The following is a 23135-nucleotide window of genomic DNA, read 5'->3' as shown; positions in this document are numbered from 1 at the left end:
TTGATGATTTTTCTTTGCAAAAAGTGAGTTTTGCCATAATAAATCCCATACAAACTTTGAACGGCTGGTGCTAAAATAAAGTTTCACCGATCGAGCTGAAATTTTACATAGTTGTTATGGGACCCAAATGCAATCCAAAAAGTGGACTGGAGCGAGAATCTATTTATTTTTTTCTTATAACCGTGTCCCGTGGTTTCCATTTCAGTATCGCCAGATCAGCTGCATTAACACAAGGAACCAATCAGATGACTGCTTGGCACTAACAGACACCCTCAGTGTATAAGTGCTGATGGTCTTCTACTTCTAGGCAACAATGGCGCCTGTCATTACAGAATGCTTTCCAATGAGGGGAAGGGGAAGGAATCGATGATACATTTAAAACTGGCCCACAGTAGACCGGGTATACCCCTGCATCTGTGCCAGTTTATGCGGGAAGGTGTAAGGATAGTGGTGGTAATTTTATGGCAGAGCGGCTGCTTTTTGGTTAGCAGACTGCCAGTATATCAGGCGTACGGAAAACCGTGCTAAAATGATAGAAATGTGGAAGCGTTAGAAAACGGTTTTCTTGTCCATTTCTGGTTCATAGCAAATACTATGAACAAATAGATCAACAGTGATAGATTATATGTGAAAATATAATAGTAAGTGGGAGATACAACTACAAAGTACGAGCAATGGGACGGGCCTGTGATACAACCCATAAACTTTTGCTTAGGAAGCAGAAGCGTTAGATCACCAACTCCGTCGTTGCAAATTAATCTTAATACCAAACAATCTATTTGTAAACAAGCAAACTAATATCTCAAGGTTAAATATTTTGGAATCTAAAGATGGCCGTCACAATAACCGACGCCTGCCCCTACTCACGTTTTTGAGGAGTGTTCATTTTATAAAGTGGACACTTTGTGCATGCTGTATCTTTTTATTTTATCAATGAAATTGCAATCGGTTTGCTGTGAATCTTTAGACTAATACTGTACAATATTGTGGTAATAAAAAATCCTCCAAAATAATTAAATTTCACACGAATATGGAACAACGTTTAAAATGGTCGATTTTTGAAGATAATCCCAATCAACGATTGTTAGAAATTGGCTGGAAAATTCGACAATCTTTATTTTTTATTTTCAAAACAGGCTTGTTCTTCAGAAGCATGATCAATCAGATGCCTGCTGAAAAATATTAAGTTAATTTTGTAGCAACTATTTTATAGATGTCATAAAATTATTTTTCACCGATTTTTTTTGAGTAAAATATTTTAAATTCAAAGGGAACTTAGATGAGTAGAATTTTTAACTTAAAGTGCGTCCTGACGGAAGTGCTAATATGGTATTAATATGAAAAATAACTTACGCCTTCATAGAGTTCATTATTTAGTTCTCACGTCACATTTAAAGCACAATAGAAAACACATAATTTAATTTTAGAAGACCTTTCAAAGCACAATGACAACACTGCGGAACACCTTTTTGTCTCAAGTACCAAAATACCGCTATTTACTCAATTAAGGGTTGCTAAATCCATTGCCATTTTCAGAAATATCATAGCACGTCTAGTTTTTGAGATATTGGCTGTTGAAAATGCTAAATTGAACTATTTCAGCCAACTTGCATGCAAGTTTGCCTGCTTGTATGGCAATTTATTTGCTTAATTTGCCTCAGAACTCAAACTTCATGTGTATAGCAATATCTATCAACAAAATTCTTAATACTTCCGATGCTCAACATTTATTTTTTGTTGGTTTAGAGAAGTTTTGTATTTTGCCATATAAGAGAAACGAAGAATTTCGTATGGAGACTGCAAGAATGTTGAAAAAATCAATTTGACCTCAATTTAATCGTACAATTTCAACCAAATTATATCTGAAATGAAAGTTAAAGTCCTATTTGGCATGCTTGGTAGATTAGATCATAATATTTTTTGATAAATCATTGCTTAAATTTGATGTAAACATATGCACACATGATTTTAAAGGTATGAGATTTCTTAGTAAAACGGCCATAAAGAGTAAAATTTATACTTAAGACTGCGGTCACAACTCACGATTTAGCTCTCGTTTATACAAATACAGTTTGTTTAGTAATCGACACTAGTTTTGAATATGCTTTTTACTTTTCTCTTTTGTTGGGAGTGAAAGAATGGTGAATCAGCAAATTCAGCCATAAATGGATAAATTACTAAAGTTACCTAGTGTCAGAAAATGGTGAAATATTATTGATATTTTTAAAGCTATACCTTCAGTAGAATAGTAAAGGATTCCAACATACAGTTTAAACATAAAAAATGAGGATTTTTGTTTTGCGAAAAATAATGTTTAAATTCGATGATTGGCTTTTCATAGGAGTTTTTGGAAAAATTAAAAGGTTTTCCACCAAAAGCATTTCATTAGATCTTATATTTTTATAACATTGTAGAATAATAGTTTAACAATGCACTGAAAACCGATTTCGATTTATCAAAAAATAAAAAAGATATAGCATAAACAAAGTGTTCACTTTATAAAATGAACAGTCCTTAAAGGCACTAAACTGGAACAAAAATAATCCTTTTGCATGTCATAAAGATCAAATTATGCCTATCCGGTAAAAAATGGTTTTTGAATCTAGTGCTGTTCTCAGAAATGTCCCAGTGTTCCCAACTTGTAGTGCAAATATCATAAAATAAATAAATTTATGAGAAAAGTGATTTCTGGTCTCTTTTTTCCTTTTCAGGACTGTTGAATATACCAACTCAGAACTCGCTTACCAGGTAGCACACACGGATTCCAACAAAAAATATATATGCCATCCAATTTAAAAAAAAGCAATATAACTAAAAGAGAAGCAATATAGCTTAAACAGAAGTAATATTTGAAATATGGTTTTAGCGTACCATTACTTGTTTCGAAAATATCTTAGTTCAATAGTGATTAGATACATAGCTGATGTCTTCGACAATGTTGATCAACAAAATGAGACCTTTTTGCTTAAAACTTATCAGTTCTGAAAGCCCAAGCAAGCGGTTTCGTTTTCTTCACCGCCGGATTATAAATGTTTTGTTTCTGTTTTCGCGTTTTGCTGCTCAGCGAACATCGGAGAGCCCAAGAGAAGCGTTTTGTTTTGCAACAAATGCGAGCGACGGAATCAAGATCAATCGTGCCCGGTTCGCAGTATGCGACTGGGTAAAGATTTTTTTCAGTCGAGAATAGATTGCACAGTGGTGAGCTCGTTCCATGCCTATGTTAAAACAATTTTATTGTGACAACGTAACGTTTATATACTTAGTTTTCAAACAAATTATGGACAGTTTGTATCTACAAGTGTCGACATAAGAGCTTATTCCTGTTTCATATAACTTCAATATACTCATATCTATCTTTTTCTGCCATTACTAAAAATAACCATTGAATAGTGTGACATTATGGATAAGGACGTACATTTTTCAATCTACTACCATTATCTTTTCACCACGAGACAAAAATTTAAAATTTAAAGTCAGAATCGCGCTTTTCCTCTTTTTCCATGAATTGCATTACCGATCAAAGGTGAAACCCGGATCTTTTTCTTCCCTCACAACAAATATAATAACATTATTCTGCAAAAGTACAGGACAGTCGATTCTCGCCTGCAACTTAGCAATCGAAGTGGATCTCGCCATGGAAGCCAACGGATAGCAAAGCGAATGAAGCGGTGCTGTACTGATCAGTGTTTGGATTTTTATCCGAATAAACCGATCGAACCATATTCGGAGAGTGTAACAGTTCGCGAATCCTAACAGTTCATGGCACATCGCATTTGGAGAGCCCTAAGAATGTAAACATTCACTCTCTCATTTGGTACGAGGAACGAGAGCGTTTAAAAGCAGCAACTCTCACAGACTGCAACAGTTTCGAGCCATTCGAGTAATTTATGTTTTGCATAAAATTGGCAATAAATTTCATATTTTCTGATAATGCTGCCTTTAACAACCTAATTATAATCTATTGGACCATTGAACACCCCTTCGGTTGCAAACAAAGCCTAGAAAACAAAAAAATATTCACCTCTGTTTCTCGATCAGAATGAGAGTGAATCAGCGAATGTTGCAAGTGTTGACACACAGTGATTGGCACCAAACAGTGGGTGGTGTGTATATGTTTTGTTTTTGTTCATGGCTCGTCATCTTCCACGAACGATAAATGTCATGCGTGTTGCATAAATGCAGGAGGATAAATGGGATGAAATTATGGTTCGTGTGTCGATGATCGTTAAATTTTCCAAAGCCTGACTGATACATTTTTTTCAGATCCATTCTGGTAGTAAGGGTTCCAAACTACACTGCAATATCCAAGCGTTGATCGAACCAGTGAGTAGTACAGCGGCTTCAGACAATATATGCTGGTGAAATCTTTGGCCACGTGAAATGTGAAGCCCAATGTCATCAATGCCTACGTAACTACGTACGCCACATGGTGGTTGAATTTGAGTTGTGGATGTGAAGAATCACTCCAAGATCTTTCACACTGCCAACGCGTTGAATCACAGTGTTGATGAGTTCGTATTGGAAAACCACAGGTCTACGAATACGGACAAAAGAAATCACAGAACATTTTCAAGGATTAACGGCCATACGGTTCAGGGTGCATCAGTTGGTAAATGCATGAAGATTCTGCTGAAGGCACATTGCGTCGTAGTCCGAATGAATTTGTCGGTAGATCTTCAAATAACATGCTAAGGATAACCGAGGCCCCTTGAGAATGTAGTGAGCTTCGTTGAAATATATCAAAAATATTAACGGATTGAGAAGCAGCTCGGGAAATCATAACATCGTCGACGGTGAGAGTAGCCCACGAATTGTTGACCAACGGAACGTTACTAGCGACTTGAGTAAAGAGTGTCTCAGGAATTACTTCATCACAAAATGTACTAGAAAACTTTTGAGCAAAGAGTTGAAAAACGCTGTGAGGCTCTGAAGCGACATCTCCTTTTGAAATCAATGCTGAGGACAGAACAGACACGTCATATAATATAAGAGCTGCTAAAATGTGCACTTCGAGAGTAAGCGGAATGTACCATCTCTAATTAATTTAGATCGTAGCGCAATTCTTAACAGTTCCAATAAATCACGGAATAGCACCCATTGGCATGTGCAGTCAGTCTATTCTATGGTATACTTAGGCTGTTCTATTTTTTAGAAAATTACTTTCAAGGTGGCGCAAGTGAGTAAATATTTTATATGCTAATACCTCTGTTGAGAACTGCCAATCTTCCAACACTGGTCATAGTGGAGTGAATTCCGGACGCCCCTCTTCACTATCCATCACCTCGACAGCGAAGGCAAACGGACGTCAGTGAGAGCAAACAATAGATAGATGAACGTGGTCGATGTTATTCGCTGCATTACGGCATAGATTGTTTTCTTTTGGCAAAAGTATTTGCAAAGTTGATTGGTTCTCTAACTAAAGGACCAGCATTGGTATCTAACCACGGTAAGCCGGAACGAAATTCCCGAAATTGAGCATTATACATCATCCATAGCATCCACCTCACAGTGTGTACTCTCCAGGAGTTGTTCGGGTTACCAGCTAGAAGCTGTAGTCGACTAGAAATCCAGACGAGAGATATCGTCGCCGATGTTCATAGCTGAAGCGTGATCGGGATACGCATACTCTAATCTTTGAGTTATTAATTAATTCGGTAATTTGAAAATCCTAGTTAAAACCTAGCTTAATTCCATACCATAAAATTGTTCTTATTCTAATACTAAAAATATACATTTACTAGGCAATCAAGATATTGAACTGAGCTAAGATCTGTTGTGAGTCGAGGTTTCTTAAATCCTGCAGTAAAATACTGAATGTAAGTCACGAGCTTTGTACTAATGAAATTTATTTACAAACTAATGAATTTTTCAATAAAATTACAGCTTTTAAGCTGCTTCTGTAACGAACTGCTACAAGAAGTGTTTGAACTGCTTGAAACCTGAACGATCCGCAACAACCTCAGTGCAGTTATTAAATTCAAAGCTGGTGCTTTGACAAATTTGATTAACTAGATTAAACCTATTTATTAGAAATTTTCGTGTTTCACATTTTACAAACCTGACTATTTTTTTCCTTCAAACACATACTCGACCCGAACCCGAGAAAATAATTTACAAGTAACCCAGAATTTGAGGGTCCAAAATGTTTTAAAGAGTCCAAAATGATGAAAAACAATGCCTTACAAATTATGATTCCGACGTTTTTTGGTCTATGGGTTTTTTCACAAATTTCATAACGCCAAAAATGGTAATTTTTGACACCCACCCACCCCCTCGTAACACATTTTGTATGAATTAGAGATGGGCGAACCGTTCGCGAACGGATAAAAAGAACTAGTTCTTTTTTTGAGAACGGTAGTTCAGCAAGAACGATTCTCTGAACGCGAACTGTGAATAAACGAACGCAACGAACGTGAAGAAGAGAATCGTTCGGCAAAGAGAAACGAAGCGAATGAAGAACGATACACTCTGCTCTTGGCATGCCTCTCATACGACCACAAGACGCTGGTTACGATTCGGTGCGACAAATGACCAACTATAGAAATGTGTTCGTGTGAGTGATGATTCCTCGTCGCTTCACTTCAATCATTTCATTCATTCATCGTTCGTCTGAATTAGCTGGATAAGGTGGTTAAGTACGGTTGGATCAGGCTTGGCGTGCAATGAAAGAATTACTTATATTTTCATTTTATATTGCGGTTGTTAGGAAAGTTTTCCGGTCTAAGGTAGCCGCAGCTGTCAAACTTCTACTGAAACTTAAAAAAAAAAACATTATATTAATGATTGCTAATCATAGTATGCCTGCTGAGAAAAATAACTTAAAAAAAACAGTCATGATTGTGGAAATATAATTGAAGTTGATTGATGATATTGCAGTGAAAATCAGTAAGGTCAGCTGCGGTAGTTTTCGGTTGAACCGTAAATTGGAAAGTTTTCTCTAAAATAGCAATACTAGTCTCAAAATAATGCATTTTGTTCAATTTTTTTCAACACAAATTTTCTAATTAATTGAAGAGTCATGATATAGATGATTTTTTTTACTTCTTCCGCAATACATTATTCTTAACACAAAAATGAAAAAGATTTCTCAAAAGAACGAAAGAACGGTTCAAAAGAACTAGATCACTTCCGAGAATGGAACGAACGAGAACTGTTCATTGAAAAGAACTCACGGTGCCCCGACAGACCGTTATTATGTCAAAAAAAATGTCCATCAAATCTGAGCACAGGGCTCGATTCCTGAGGTCATTCCGCACCTCTGGGCCAATTTTTAAAAAAATCCTTAGGAGGAATCTCAAGAAATCTTGATTTGAAGTTTTTTACTTAAAAATTCAATATAAACCATATTAAAATTTTGCAATAGCACTGAAAAAATCTACAAAAACGCTCAAAAAGTTGGCTCAACTGTTCTTAACTAGTATACAATTGTTACCGTTGTTACAATTACAAATATTTACATCTGGCTTAACTTACCAGATCGGCTAAAGTATATTTTTACATGTATTAAACCAGTAAGCTTTGTTAAATATAATGAAATCTAAGAAATAAATGTCAATATACAATTGATGTAACGTTCGATAAACATGAAACATTCATTGCAGAATATTATTAATTGACAGCTTATTTTAAGACTTTCATAGTGAGTGACCAGCCCACCAAAGTCTGCCATATTTATTTTGTTTAATAAAAATTGCTCTTTTACATCTGGTACTTCTCTTGATGTTTACATCAAGTTTTCCACCGAGTACTGCCCTCAACACTTAATATAAAAAATGTTTTGTTCAACATTCTCAGCCACAACAGGATTATGACTACACGAGAAACATGATTGCCATATGGTCGGTGTTCAGATAGACTGAACCAAGTGTTTTTTAATGGTTTCAGGAAAACGTACCCCGTGCATTCGGTATAAGTATAATACAATATGTGCATTATTTGCTTATCTATTTGAAAAAAAAACATCAGTTTCAAAATAGAATTGGAAATATTATAATTGATGGAGTCCTTGGCTTATATGTATTTGCAAGGCCAAAATGTCATCTAGTCAGATCTGTTTCTCCATTGGTTCATCGATTGGTTCTCGCCGAAAACCAATCGATGAACCAATGGAGAATCAAGTTCGCGGCGATTGAACCATAGAAACCATTAGTCAGATCTGTCTGAACACCGACCATATGTAGCTAGTGTTCGACGATTAACATTTTCAAACAAATTCCCAATAAGTACTATTTAAGAATCAATTTCACTAGGACTTTCACTCTGTATATCTGAAACCCTTAACTTCGTTCTTTTTTTTCGGGATTCAACATCAATCTGTATATTTACTTCTAAGTCGCGTTCGACTCAGTAACAAAAAAAAACTGTTGCAGGTAACATCAAAGACTTAAAAATAAGACTTAAAGCTGATTAAGCTGACAAATACAATCAGGTGTAAGAATTATAGACCAGGAGCTTATTTTTGTTTTGTAAAATTACTTGAAGAGATGAGTTTCTGAGTTTACTGATCAATATTGCGTTTTGTCACATATACTCCTTGATTTTGCAGACCCATGACTTTATTGTAATCGATCGCAGTTCAGTAAAGAAGGGTTTCACTATTTCAAAAATGGACAACTAGGATAAACTTGTAATGCCATTTACCCTACCCAAACGTATATGGTTACATGTAGAGAAAGAAGCAGGTTCAGATGTGTTGGTGCTGAAGCAGTGCTTGATTGAGATGTGGATCAATTTGTTGAAGAGCCATATAACACTTAATACGTATGATAATAATGTTTCCCTTGTAGTAAAAACACGTGTTCTGGCTGCGAATATCTCCTTTTAAGAATTACGTAACCAGCTTAGGGAACCGAGAGCAAAGGAAAAGACATTTCTACACTCTTGCTTTATAAAGGCTTATTGGACTTCATAGATCCATTATTTCATTAACAACTTCGCCAAAACACTTCGCGATCCTTTATTGTACAACACTGAAAAGTGTTTCGAAAACCAAATCAGTTTTCAATAATAATGCAAAGAAAGCAACGATGAATGCAAGCTTGCCTAATAGAAACGTCACTGTTAATTTGCCATGTATAAAACGCTTATTCTTGGCTCCCTTAGCACATTTATTTGAGAACAGGAGTGAAAACTATTGAGCGAATAAAATAGGCAAACTTCAATGAGCTGGTCGTTTAGTGCGAATGCCGGAAAAAAAGTTGCATCAATCAGGTGAAGCTCAGCGACCCCTGGGAAGACATCGGCGTATGATCATTCTGTTATTGACTTGAGCTTACCAGAGTAACCAAATCATTCAAAATTTGAAACAACCGGTTATACTAGCTCTCATTGACTATAAAAGTATTCAAATGCCTTATCTGCTAACTCTTATTGTGCTACATTTATTTTCAGATCCTTTTTTTAATAACAACATTGTTAATTATTGATTTATTTGGTTTACTTTTCAATCGGCTTAATATGGAAAACAACAATCAATGAAATTTAAACCAGTAAACTATGAAAAAAAAAAGTTAAATCGAAGCCAAACACCAAATTTTCAAGATCACGAATCCGGAAAACCAAACATCCGTTTAAGCTGAAAACCTAATCGACTAGTCATAAGCTGGTGGTGACCGATCGATTAAATCTTCAGCCCAAAGAGATGTTCGGTCCTCAAGATTTGTGCTTTTGGAAATTTGAGGTTTGACTTCGATTTAACTTATTTTATGATTCATCTTCACCTTAAGGAGTGGATTAAGTTGAGCCAGTTGTAAATATTTCTAATTTTAACTACGGTAGCAATTGTATACTAGTTGAGAACAGTTTTGCCAACTTTTTGAGCGTTTTTGTAGGTTTTTTCAGTGCTATTGCAAAATTTTGATATGGATTATATTGAATTTTTAAGTAAAAAACTTCAAATTAAGATTTCTTGAGATTTCTCCTAGGGATTTTTTTAAAAATTGGCCCAGAGGTGCAGAATGACTTCAGGAATCGAGCCCTGTGCTCAGATTTGATGGACAATTTTTTTACATAATAACGGTCTGTCGGGGCACCGTGGAACTGTTTTGCCTATCTCTAGTATGAATACTTTTCGAATTTTACATAAACTGTAACATGTTAAGGCCACCCACCCACCCCCTTCAGCGTTATGAAATTTGTGAATGGGCCCTATACATAACCACATTTTTATATGTGGCGGCAGAGGACTCATCAAACCAAAATTTGCACGAGACACATAATTTGATCTATGAGGTAAACGAAAATTTTTACTGTGTAATCTATCTCCTCCACTTCTCCCCATATTACACTTTTGGAATGGAGACTACATCTCTCGAAAACTTATTTAAATAGACCCAACTCAGAGAAGTTAACAAACTTACTTTATCAATCCTACGTATGTCGCAGATGAAATCCTACACGTTCCTCTCTAAACAAACTCGATTTTTCACTTTAAGAACGTTTAATTTTAGGATTTACATAAAACCATAAATCAAAACAAAACACTATTTGAGTCGATTTTACACTGAAACCGAAATGTCGTAAGTAACTGATTGAAACGGCTAACGATTTGGTCATACAATTTTTGTGGGAAACCATAGAAACTACCAAGTATTTTAACGCAAGCTGACTGCAAAATGCAAAATTTAAGCGATGTGCATGGCGAAAATACAAATTTTCAAAACCAGTTTTTTTGCTCAAAATCGAAGCAATGTTCATGAAAATCTATCATTGCATTACACTGGCAACCTGTAATGCAATGATAGATTTTCATGAGGATTGCTTCAAATTTGAGCAAAAAACTGGTTTTTGATTTGTAATGATTGCTGATGACTGAATGATGGATTCTTGAGCCTTAATTCCACTAGAGTTTGTATCCTTTGACAGATACGCGTATTTGGACCTCAACTGTAAGGCCGTCTTCAGTGTCGTGTACTAGACTCGACACTAAAGACGGCCTTACAGTTGAGGTCGAAATACGCGTATCTGTCAAAGGATACAAACTCTAGTGAAATTAAATGGTATAGTACAAAAGGTGGTAGGTCATTTGGCATAAAGTCGTTTGGCATAAAGTCGTTTGGCATTAGATCGTTTGGCATAATGGTCATTTGGCATAATGGTCGTTTGGCATAATAGTCGTTTGGCATAATGGGTCTGAAATCAAGCATTTCTTAAGATGACATTCGTTTTTTCGTTTCTATTGAATCTTTCTGATGACATCAGGCTTGTTTTGAAGTCTATTGACATTTTATTCAACAATCATATGCTCTTGAATAAATTAAAGCATATTAGGAAAGTAATTGCCAATAGTATTTTGTCATTTATCCAGAAATTAACCTTCTTTCAAATATTAATTCTTATTTTGAGTTTCGCTATTGGAATAAATTTTTACACTGAAGATTTTGATATATTTACCCTTTCAAACGTCCTATGTTTTTTTTTCTAAATATGATGTAACCATAATTATAGGTATAAAAACTGTTGATTGAAAATTTCAATAAATTTCACGTTCTTTGGAGCTATATTTTTAAAATATTTTATTGTTTCCATTTGACAAATGAGCGACATTCGATAACATTGATCTGCTCAAATTTTTAGCACTCATAATTGTCGTAACTTTATACATTTGGGATGATGAACAAACTGGCCATCTAATATGCACCCTTCTTTATTTAATTGGCGTTTTTTTCGAGTTTTAAAGTCCTAATCATTTTTTCCAACATGTGTATAGTCAAGAATGACAATACCTCCTTCTTTTGATTGCTTATCGTTCTTTCTCTTTCACTATCCAGCAACTGAAGACTACTATAGCACCTTTTTAAATTAATCGGGGAAATGGCATTCGAGGAAAAGGGTCATTCGAGGATTTGGCATTCGGAGAAAAGTAGTACAATCACTTCGATGATTCTGAACGCAATTGTTGATGTCTTTCGTTTTATTATGCTGCAACAATTTTTGGCGTCCAATCTTCTATTGGTTTAATAATTACCTTTGCCTTCTTTTAAAAATAGGCTGTTCTTTATATAAAGTTAACTCTCCCTTACTCGATATTCCGTATCTCGATATCGAGTTAGAGAACCATAGTAAAAGTTGGTTTTCATGGGTAACTCGATGGTCCCTTAGATCACAGTTGCACTGGTTTTGTGTTCTGTAACTCGATACCTCCCTAACTCGATGGTTCCTTCAATATCAAGTAAGGGAGAGATGACTGTATAAACTGTATTATATTTTATTATTTATGTTAACCATTTTTATATTTTGCTGTTTTATCAATTCTTGCAAGACGTTAATGATTGTTTTAAAGATAATTACTTTAGAACCTGCCAATATTCAACATATATTTTTGCAAACTCATTTGCCAATTTTACCTTCTTTCGATAAAGACAGTATTTGTTATGTACCCTTCCAACATTTGAATTTATTTTGAATCGTTGAAAAGTTTTGCTTCAAATATTTTATTTTCAAAATGTTTTGTTCATTTGAGTTTTGCTATGAAAAGATTTTTCTTGCGTTAGAGCCTTAAACATCTCAAACGAAAAATAATCTGCTCTCGTATATAGGCTATTTTTGCATTATGCTGCAGTAATAGATTATTGGATTAGAGCTTTTAATATTTTGCAAATAAATTTTCCCTTCTTTCATCAAGTAATTTTCATCAAGTCTTACGTCTAAAGCTCGATCTGCAGCGAAATATTCAATGAGCGTTCCCTTTATTAATAACTGCGAACTTTCTTTGCCAATTTAATATTTTAAAATATGTATATCGCAAAAAGCTCAACGATACTCTATATTCTGGGACGTAGAGAACATTTTTATTCCGAAAAGCTTTACCACCAGATTCTTCACGAGTTTTATTTAGTAGTGCACTCTAATTTCATAACAATTTTTGACATTCATAGCTTGGAAAATCTCTGAACGGTGGTGTTCGTTGAGAACCTACCAAAATATTTTGCTATGGGTTCGGTGGTGTTGATCTCGGTATAAGCTTCAAAATTGCGGATATTTATTCTAAGTCAATCATTATGCCAAACGGCCATTATGCCAAATGACCATTATGCCAAACGACCATTATGCCAAGCGGCTTTATGCCAAATGGGGTACAATCAGTACAAAATTCGGTTTTTTCATTTACTTATAGGTATTCTACTAAACAGCTCGATGATTTATTATCATATTTTAAAACAGTTTTAGAAGACAGGTTGTGATACTTCCTAATTAATTTCCTCAAAACCGTATGAAAGTTACTTACGTCGATCTGAAAAAGTAATCGAGATTTACTTTTATATATTCATTTTTTATTCAAGTTTTTCTGAATTCTCCTTACACCAAGAGCGTGACGTAATCGAAGGACGACTCCTTACCATCAGTTTTATTGTCAGTATGTAAACATTGTAATAGGTCAACTAGCATGAAAATCCAATGAATAAAACCTGAAAATTATCCTACAAAACAACTAGATATAGACGACACACTTTCAAGATGTTTTTGGGTCTCCATCATTGACATAATTTTTTGTTAATGAATTGAGGTTTACATATTTTATGAAATTAACATGTCGAATAACAAATATGGAGATAAATTTCAATCTAGAAATACCTTGGACAATAATGGGTTAAGGTGATGGTGGTTTTGGCTTAGTTGGACCCGTATGGCGAATGGCTTCGCCGTCCTTATTTATTCAATAACCCTTCCGGCACTGCGGATGTCGTAATGATGATAATTCTCACTGTAGCTTACAGAGGCAGCTCTCTTCCTGGCCATCGTTGCTGGATTACATGCATTGTGAAACTCACACCAGATGCCCGATCCGGAGTTCGCTTCCAGGTGCATCCAGAAAGCTGCATCCCAGAGAGAGAGCTGAAACGGAGCCTGGGCCTATTGAATTGGCCGCCCATCCCACTCCAAGGATAGCCCCTTGAGCAATGGGTCTGATGATGATGGTCAGGAACTGGCATTATTACCCACTACGTTTCCGAGCAGGGACGGAAATGCGTTCGCAGCCACTTCTGATGCTGATGGTGATGATGAGGATGCAGGTGTAGAGTGGACCAAGCTCAGTAACAAAGGCGCCGTATGTGAATAGGGGAAGACGGGGTAATATACGCCCCTTGAGAAAAAATTCAATTTTAACTAAGGATCTCGTCGCAAACGGTATTCTAATAGTGTGAACAGGGAAGTCGTATTAACAAGCTCGTATTTACATAAACCAGTCATTTGATTGAGGTAAAATACTCCACCCTAGTTTCAAACGGATATTTCGTGGCAAAATCCAGATATTTTTCAAATTTGTATGTATGCAGCAGATACTGTGTAGTTTTATAATTCTTTGAATTTGGGTTTTTACGGCATAATTAGAACTTTATCTATGATTTCTTAGTAGCCATGAAGAAATCGTTTTTGATTTTTTTTTATGCAAAAATTGGGAGTTTTTTTTCTTTCGAGGATTGTGTAAAAGTTTATAAGGAATCTTATGAAATGATCGAGTTCAACTAAAATCCCTTTTATCTTGAAGTGGTGCAGCTTACATCTAGTCCCCCTATCTGTGCACTGTTCATTCGCACGTTCGCGCCGTCCATTCATTTGAAAGCTCCAACCTGGGATCCCATGCAGGGAAAGGTGGTCTGGTCACACCCGTTGGCACCGGACCGGTGGCGGATGTTTTACGAGAACCGTGGGAAATATGCGAGAGCTTCTGATTGTAAATTCAGGATTCTGGACACTGCGATGGCCGTGCAAACGGTCAACCGTTATGGTTGCGTTTATTGAGCATAGAGCCTGAATGAAAATCAGGTGAAGTTTCGGAAAAGAAATAAATGTAGGCGAAATGCTCAATTTCAACGAAAAACTTTACGAGAGATTTCACTTAGTCAAAAATTCTTTTTTATTGTTATAAAAAATTGTCTCGTTGTACTTTTTTTTTTAAATTCTTTATTAGTATCATTCCAAACATTACATTCATTATTTCTTATATCTAGGTGTTCTGTGTTATTAGACAACACTATCATCCTAATTTGGTAAAACAAATCTAAGATTTTATTAACATTTTGTTAATAACATATTACATTTCATTTGCCGTAGCAGTTCAGAATTTTTACAGGTGAGTTGATTTCAACTGCTTATAAGAGAAAAAACCGCTTTGAATATACTTAACCAAACTTAACCTAAACATATAACGCATTAATCGAGGCAATAGAAGATTGTAACGATTTTTGCCTGAAATTATTGATTATTTTATTTGACATTTGTTCCAATGTTTCAACATTGGATATTCTATGTAACTCATTGGTACTATACCAGGGAGGAAGCCTCAGAATCATTTTCAAAATTTTATTTTGTATTCTCTGCAGAGCTTTCTTCCTGGTATTACAACAGCTAGTCCATATTGGTACAGCATACAACATGGCTGGCCTGAAAATTTGTTTGAATATCAAAAGCTTGTTCTTAAGACAAAGTTTTGATTTTCTATTAATAAGGGGATAGAGACATTTTACATATTTATTACATATGGCTTGAATGCCCTCAATGTGATTTTTGAAATTTGAATTCTTATCTAGCATGAGCCCTAGATACTTAACCTCATCTGACCAATTTATTGGAACCCCTCTCATCGTGACAACATGTCTACTTGAAGGTTTCAAATAATGAGCTTTTGGTTTATGTGGGAAAATTATTAGTTGAGTTTTGGAAGCATTAGGAGAAATCTTCCATTTTTGCAAGTATGAAGAAAAAATATCCAAACTTTTTTGCAATCTACTACAGATGACACGCAGGCTTCGTCCTTTGGCGGAGAGGCCTGTGTCATCCGCAAACAAAGATTTTTGACATCCCTGAGGTAACTCAGGTAAGTCAGTTGTGAAAATATTGTATAATATTGGTCCCAAAATGCTGCCTTGAGGAACACCAGCTCTTACAGGAAGTCTTTCAGATCTGGAGTTCTGATAATTAACCTGAAGTGTACGATTTGACAGATAACTTTGAATTATTCTAACAATGTATGTTGGAAAATTAAAGTTTTTCAATTTTACAATCAAACCTTCATGCCAAACACTGTCGAATGCTTTTTCTATGTCTAGAAGAGCAAGACCAGTAGAATAGCCTTCAGATTTGTTGGAACGGATCAAATTTGTTACACGTAAAAGTTGATGAGTGGTCGAATGTCCATGGCGGAGTCCGAACTGTTCATTGGCAAAAATTGAATTTTCGTTGATGTGGGCCATCATTCTGTTCAAAATAACCTTTTCAAAAAGTTTACTGATGGAGGAAAGCAAACTGATTGGACGATAGCTAGAAGCTTCTGCAGGATTTTTGTCTGGTTTTAAAATTGGAACAACCTTAGCATTTTTCCATTTGTCAGGAAAATATGCTAATTGAAAACATTTGTTAAATATATCAACTAAAAATGATAAGCTACTTTCTGGAAGTTTCTTGATGAGGCTGTAGAAAATTCCATCATCGCCAGGAGCTTTCATATTTTTGAATTTTTTAATAATAGTTCTCACTTATTCCTAATCAGTCTCCCAGGCATTTTCGAAAACGTTCTCTTGATTGAGAATATTTTCGAACTCCTGAGTAACTTGATTTTGAATTGGACTAGTAAGTCCTAAATTAAAATTGTGCGCACTTTCAAACTGCATAGCAAGTTTTTGAGCTTTTTCGCAATTAGTTAGTAATAATTTGTTTTCCTCTTTCAATGCCGGTATTGGCTTCTGAGGTTTTTTCAAGATTTTAGATAATTTCCAAAAGGGCTTAGAGCCAGGGTCCAATTGAGAAATTTTATTTTCAAAATTTTTGTTTCTTAATTGAGCAAAACGTTTCTTGATTTCTTTCTGCAAATCCTGCCATATAATTTTTATAGCAGGATCGCGAGTGCGCTGAAATTGCCTTCTCCTCACGTTTTTAAGACGGATCAAGAGTTTAAGATCATCGTCTATAATCACGGATTCAAATTTTACTTCACATTTTGGAATTGCAATGCTCCGGGCTTCAACAATGGAATTTGTTAAAGTTTCAAGAGCATTGTCAATATCAAGTTTAGTTTCTAAAGAAATGTTAACATCAAGATTAGAGTCAACATACGTTTTATATATATTCCAGTCGGCTCGTAAATAATTGAAAGTGGAGCTGATAGGATTGAGAATCGCTTCTTGGGATATTTGAAATCTAACAGGGACATGGTCAGAATCAAAATCAGCATGAGTAATCAGTTGGCTACAAAGATGACTAGAGTCGGTTAAGACCAAATCAATCGTAGATGGATTTCTAGAAGAGGAAAAACATGTGGGGCTCTCAGGGTATTGAATTGAGAAATATCCTGAAGAGCACTCATCAAATAAAATTATGCCATTGGAATTACTTTGAGAATTATTCCATGACCGATGTTTGGCATTAAAGTCACCAATGACAAAAAATTTTGACTTATTGCGAGTCAATTTACGCAAGTCAGTTTGGAGCAAATTAACTTGCTGCCTAGAGCATTGAAAAGGCAAATAGGCTGCTATGAAAGTATATTAACCAAACTGTGTTTCAACAGAAACACCTTAAGTTTCAAAAACTTTAGTTTCAAATGATGAAAACAGTTGATGTTTTATACGCCTATGAATGATGATTGCAACTCCCCCACATGCCCCATCAAGTCGATCGTTACGATAAACAAAAAAGTTAGGATCTCTTTTGAGTTTAGATCCAGGTTTTAAATACGTTTCGGTAATAACTGCTATATGCACGAAGAAAATTAAACAGCTCGTCCTCTTTACCGTTCAGAGAACGAGCATTCCAATTTAAAATATTTAAATTATTATTTGGATCCATTAGAAAAACGTAATCCAATAACAATTTGATTGGTAAATTTTACACCTACTTGGACTGCTTCAGTCATAGTGGTGGCTTTGAACATTGCATCAATCATTAGATTCAATTGTTCAGTTAGAAAATTAAAATCAGAGGCAGACATGTCATGTGATATCCCATTGGAATTTCCGGTAGACGAAGAAGCGGAGTTACCTGTGGCGGTAGGGTTTTTTCCATTTGATTTGAAACAAGTAGAATGGGTACTCATGGAACGAATAGGGGAAGAGTTCAAATTACCTGCTACGATATCGGCAAAGGATTTACCGTGTGTAGATACATTCGAAATAGAAAGATTCGAACGGCTACCCGACGGATTAAAATTAGTTTGTGAATGAGCATGATTATGATCTTCCTGATGGGTATGATTCATGATCAAGCGATCGTTAACTGAAAAATGAGCATTGTTCGATACTCTACCAGGCAAATTCCGGAAACGACCGTTATCGTAACGGATATTATCTTTCATCTGCCTGGCACGAGCCTCAATGACCCTTTTGCGTGAAGGACAATTCCAAAAATTGGACTTATGGTTAGCCCCGCAATTACAGCATATGAATTTTGTGGTATCTTCCTTCACTGGACAGACGTCTTTGGCGTGAGAAGAACCTCCGCAAATCATGCATTTAGCATCCATGCGACAATTTTTTGTACCATGACCCCACTTTTGGCACCGACGGCACTGAGTGGGGTTCTGGTAATTTCCTCCAGGTTTCTGGAAATGTTCCCATGTCACACGGACATCAAACAAAAGTTTTGCTTTTTCTAAAACTTTAATATTATTTAGTTCTTTTTTGTTAAAGTGAACTAAATAAAATTCTTGAGAAAGCCCTTTCCGAACAATGCCAGATTGGGTTCTCTTTTTCATAATGATTACTTGGACTGGGGAAAATCCAAGTATATCATTTAATCCATTTTTGATCTCTTCAGGTGATTTATAGTCACTTGAGAGACCTTTCAAGACAACTTTGAACAAACGTTCGGTTTTGTCGTCATAAGTAAAAAAATTATGCTTCTTCTCTTCAAGATGTTTGAGAAGAAGTTTACGATCTTTAAGAGTTTCCGGCAAAACGCGACAGTCTCCTTTCTTTGCGATTTTGAAGGAAACCTTGATTCCCCTAATGGAGTTCAAGATCTCCTGCCTAAATCCCCCAAATTCGGAACAACTGACCACGATAGGCGGCACTCTTTGCTTCCTCACTTGAATCAAAGAGCCTGGGCTAGAGGCTGCTTCGATTTGGTGTTCGGAAAATTTGTCTAGAGCATCGAACTGATTGCTCATTTCGATACAATTATTCATTTCACCCTTGGAAGAAAGTTCGCATTCCGGGGAAGCGTCCTTTCTTCCATTCTTGCCACGTGTAGTGACAGTTTTAAAACCCACTTTTTTGGAAGGAAGTAGTGAATTCAGAGATTCACCCTTTCTTTTGTTTGTTGTTGATACCATGTTTAGTTAATAAACGAAAGAAGACGTGACCTTCGAGAGGTTTTTTCCCAAGACGGTGTCCAAGAAGGATTACCACCGCTAGCTTTCGCCAACGGGTCCAACGAAAAATCGAAGGCACGGGTCCGAACAAGGATCGTAAACGGATCAATAGTAGAAAAATTAGTACTGAAAAGTACTGTTTTAGTAGCACTGAAAAGTACCGTTTTTAATTTTAGCACTGAAAAGTACTGTTTTATTGCTTTAGGTGGTTTTTAAGAAAACTTCCAAGAGCAGAGAGAATTCGTGTACGCACAGCACGAAGGTACGATACGCACTGATGTTCTCTTTATCTCTCTCATGTATGCCCATGGGCACGATCGCCCCTCACCACAGAACGGCCGCAACGATACTCCTCCCCCTTTGTCAATGTATCTCTCACTGAATAAATATGTTTCAGTGTAGCTTCCATAGTGTTGCGTTGATTCATTACCAGAAAACATGAAAGTTATTAGGTACCAATTTTATGCAAAACATAAATGGCTCGATACTGTTGCAGTCTGTGAGAGTTGCTGCTCTCGTGCCACGTAGTAAACGAGAGAGTGAATGTTTACATTCATAGCGCTCTCCGAATGCGATGTGCCACGAACTGTTATGATTCGCGAACTGTTACACTCTCCGAATATGGTTCGATCGGCACACTGAACAACAGGATTGTGTTGAGAAAGTGAAAATCCCGTTTGAACTGCTTCATAAAGATTCGAAGAACTTCGGTTTTGCTGACTGTATAGCCAAAGCTCGATAGTTTAGGTCCTTTCTTATTAATCGGTGTAATGGATGACATTTTATGCAGCGGATTGACGGGAATCACTTTCAACGCTTTCTAAGCTTTCATCTGATACTTAATGCGTTTTCAATATGGGATGATAAGTTTCTACTTACATTACAGTACTAGCGTGTTTGGAACATTTCTCAAAATTTTTCCATAGTAATTTCCATATAAACCTACGTTGTCTTTGGGCCACTTTAAATCACCACCTAGAAAACTGCAAATTTCACAGAACACTTTCTTTATGTTAAGAATGGTAAAGAGCATATGGGAGATTGGAGTTTTAAAATTTGAATCACCCCAACGACCCATTTACGTTTTTCTGGATATGCAATATATGAATAAGAGTTCTTATCGGTTCTTATCGGAACAAGAGCTCTCATACATAATTCTTCTGCTTCAAAATTGTCATCATGTCATAACAGTCGTTTCCCATGTGGCCCTTATTTCTTTTGTTCTCTTTGCTCATAAAACCATCATTGAATAGCTGATAGCATGCACACTAAATCCACTTGAGATTCGAACCCTCTTCCAGTACAAACCATTGAAATTCATCGATCCTGTTCACCGTTCGATTGACTCTCCCATTCACATGCGCGACCCGTAGAGCCATAGTCTAACGACTGGATACTGGACGGTCATTCTGCGATAAGAAATTAATCCGCATATCGCACAGGAAACGACCGGAACGCGGGACCAAGAGTCACTAATCCGACATGTGACAAAGTAACGGATACCGGAATGCTCTATCTTACCCGCTTCAGTGGGTAAAAGGTTTTTGCGGCTGTAAGAACTTGCAAATGCTCAACAGAAAATCAAGAGCTGCTTTTGTTAGATATTTATTATAATGGCACCGGCCTTACAGCCAATTGGGCAAGTCCATGGGATGGAGAAGGAATGTTAGCGAGTAATGATTGTTGCTTGTAGAGACCGAGAATACCTCTGCATCTCCACGTACTTTAGAAGTTAGGGATGAATAAGGAGGGAAAGTACGACTCTGCCCCTTTTTGCATTTTTGACTCGTGGTGAAGATAAAAAAATACGTCGACGTTCATAATGTCGAACTTTTCAAAGGTATTTTTAGGAATGACGAAAAATATTTAGGTTGCATAACACAATAATACAGGTTTTATACTGACACTTATACTAATAAGTTGGTAATCTATTCTCCACTGAATACGAATATCTTTTCGCACAACGCGAACCAGACATGGTTGATTATGATAATGTAGCTTGCCACACAGAAGCTTGGAACTGAATTTGAATAAAACCACTCAAAATGCTCCTGATTTCAAGTTGCCGACAATAGAACAACATATTTACCCGCAGTTCTTATGAAAAAATGGCTGCCGAAGATAAAATCGATGTAAAAACATTTCCAAAAAGTTTTGACAACACTCGGTGTGAATAGATAGAGGATTAGGCAGCGCATTTATGTAAACAGGTTGACACGTAATTTGTTTGCTTATGTCCGAGAAAGTTATAAGAGAAGCCCAATATTGGCTTAGACTGCCGAGAATACGTAAATTCCTCTCAATCAGTTTCTTGTTTTCTATGGGGCATTTTAATTTTTTTATCGGTGCTTTTAATAGGCTGCCGTTCCACTGCCAGTCTGGGAGAGGATCTTCCCTTTCTCGGTGCTGGACTGGATTAGAGCCAACCAAACGGGACGAAAAAGACCAAGTTTGAACAAAAAAAAAAGCAACGATAATCGAGTTTTGGGAGCTCAACAGGCGAACCGGAGGACCCTTATCGAACAGAAGGCGATGTGTGCCGAATTGGATTATTCGATAGATGTAATAAAGAATGAATGATTTGTGATATCGAATTGGAATCCAATGAGAGGGGGATCAATCGGATGATAGAGGGCGTTCTTTCCATGGAATGACCAACACATATTTTTTGCTTTTATTACAAAAATCTGGCTTTAATTGATATATCTGTTTTGATCACTTATTCGATGGTATTCACAAAATTTTGCTTCAGTGGTTTAACTCGCTACTATTTACACAACTACGATAAATTGCTCTAAATAAGGTTCCTTTGTCGGACGTCATCCTATGAATTTTTCTTTTTTTTTTGTAATCGATACCAAGCAACAGTTGCGAACCTAATTAATGCTCACCCGCAGCAAACAACACTCGTTCAAACTTAGATGCTGACTACAAACTAGGTTTCTCCTGGGAATTCGATTGACATATGCACTTATCACGAGATCACTAACAGGTATATTGCCACCGCCGTAAGAATGATGGGACTTTTGCTCCGAACTTGCCAGCTGAGGCTCCTCACTGTGTGGAAGAGAAAAACAGAAAATAAGGACTCTTTGTAGTTTATGTTGTGGGAAAATTAGGTCATGAGAAAATTTTTCGGCCTTAGTGAAGACTTCGAGTCTTCTTTGTAGCGTTTCAAAATATTATATGTTCTTATTTGAAATTGCTTCATGTGAAACGTCCATTATGCCAAATGTTTCTATGCAATACGGCCTTATTCGAAACGTCTTTAAGCAAAATAAAACTATGTTCTAAGCTGAGGAATGAATGATTCCGTCTAACTAAGTTAGAAACCGAATATCGCGAAATTCCACAGAATCTAATGAGGTTGAATTTTGTATTTTCAATTTCATTTTATTTGGCCACATTGGAACTCTTAAAATTTCAAGCTTACAATCAGAATAGAACGTAATTTCTCGAAATATCGTGCAGAATTTCAGATAAAATATAAATCTCAAAAACTCAAAGAATGAAATCTTTGTCTTTCCACATGAATTTGGCACAACGAGGGAAGTTTTCTATTAGGAGATCAAGATATATTGTAGGGATAAAAAAAAATGTGGACCCCTAAAAGCTGTTGTGAAGAATTGAACAGAATTGGTGGTGCTCACCGAACTTAAAAATTGCCTAGAAAATTTTGCATAATATTTGCTCTAAACATATATGACCATGTTACGAATTTAGAAATTAAACATTACGAAGTCTTATTATTCCATACTAATATTTGAGAACACCGAATGCACAAACGCAATACACTGAATTTTTGCAGGATGTTATATTCGTTAAGGAC

At 36.1% G+C, this 23135-nt stretch overlaps 1 protein-coding gene across 1 annotated transcript in view; it reads right to left on the bottom strand.

Annotated features, from left to right (window-relative positions):
- Positions 1-21970: 21970 nt before the first annotated feature.
- LOC5573307 overlaps positions 21971-23135 on the bottom strand; it is a 77976-nt gene continuing 76811 nt past the window's right edge. Inside the window, exon 4 of the mRNA XM_021851630.1 lies at positions 21971-22363. Coding sequence (XP_021707322.1) covers positions 22281-22363 — 83 coding nt within the window. The 3' untranslated portion in view covers positions 21971-22280. The remainder of the gene's footprint in view (positions 22364-23135) is intronic.

The sequence above is a fragment of the Aedes aegypti genome, chromosome 3 (genome assembly GCF_002204515.2).
Source record: "Aedes aegypti strain LVP_AGWG chromosome 3, AaegL5.0 Primary Assembly, whole genome shotgun sequence".
Classification (NCBI taxonomy): Eukaryota; Metazoa; Arthropoda; class Insecta; order Diptera; family Culicidae; genus Aedes; species Aedes aegypti.
This window is presented reverse-complemented; position numbering and strand designations above follow the sequence as displayed.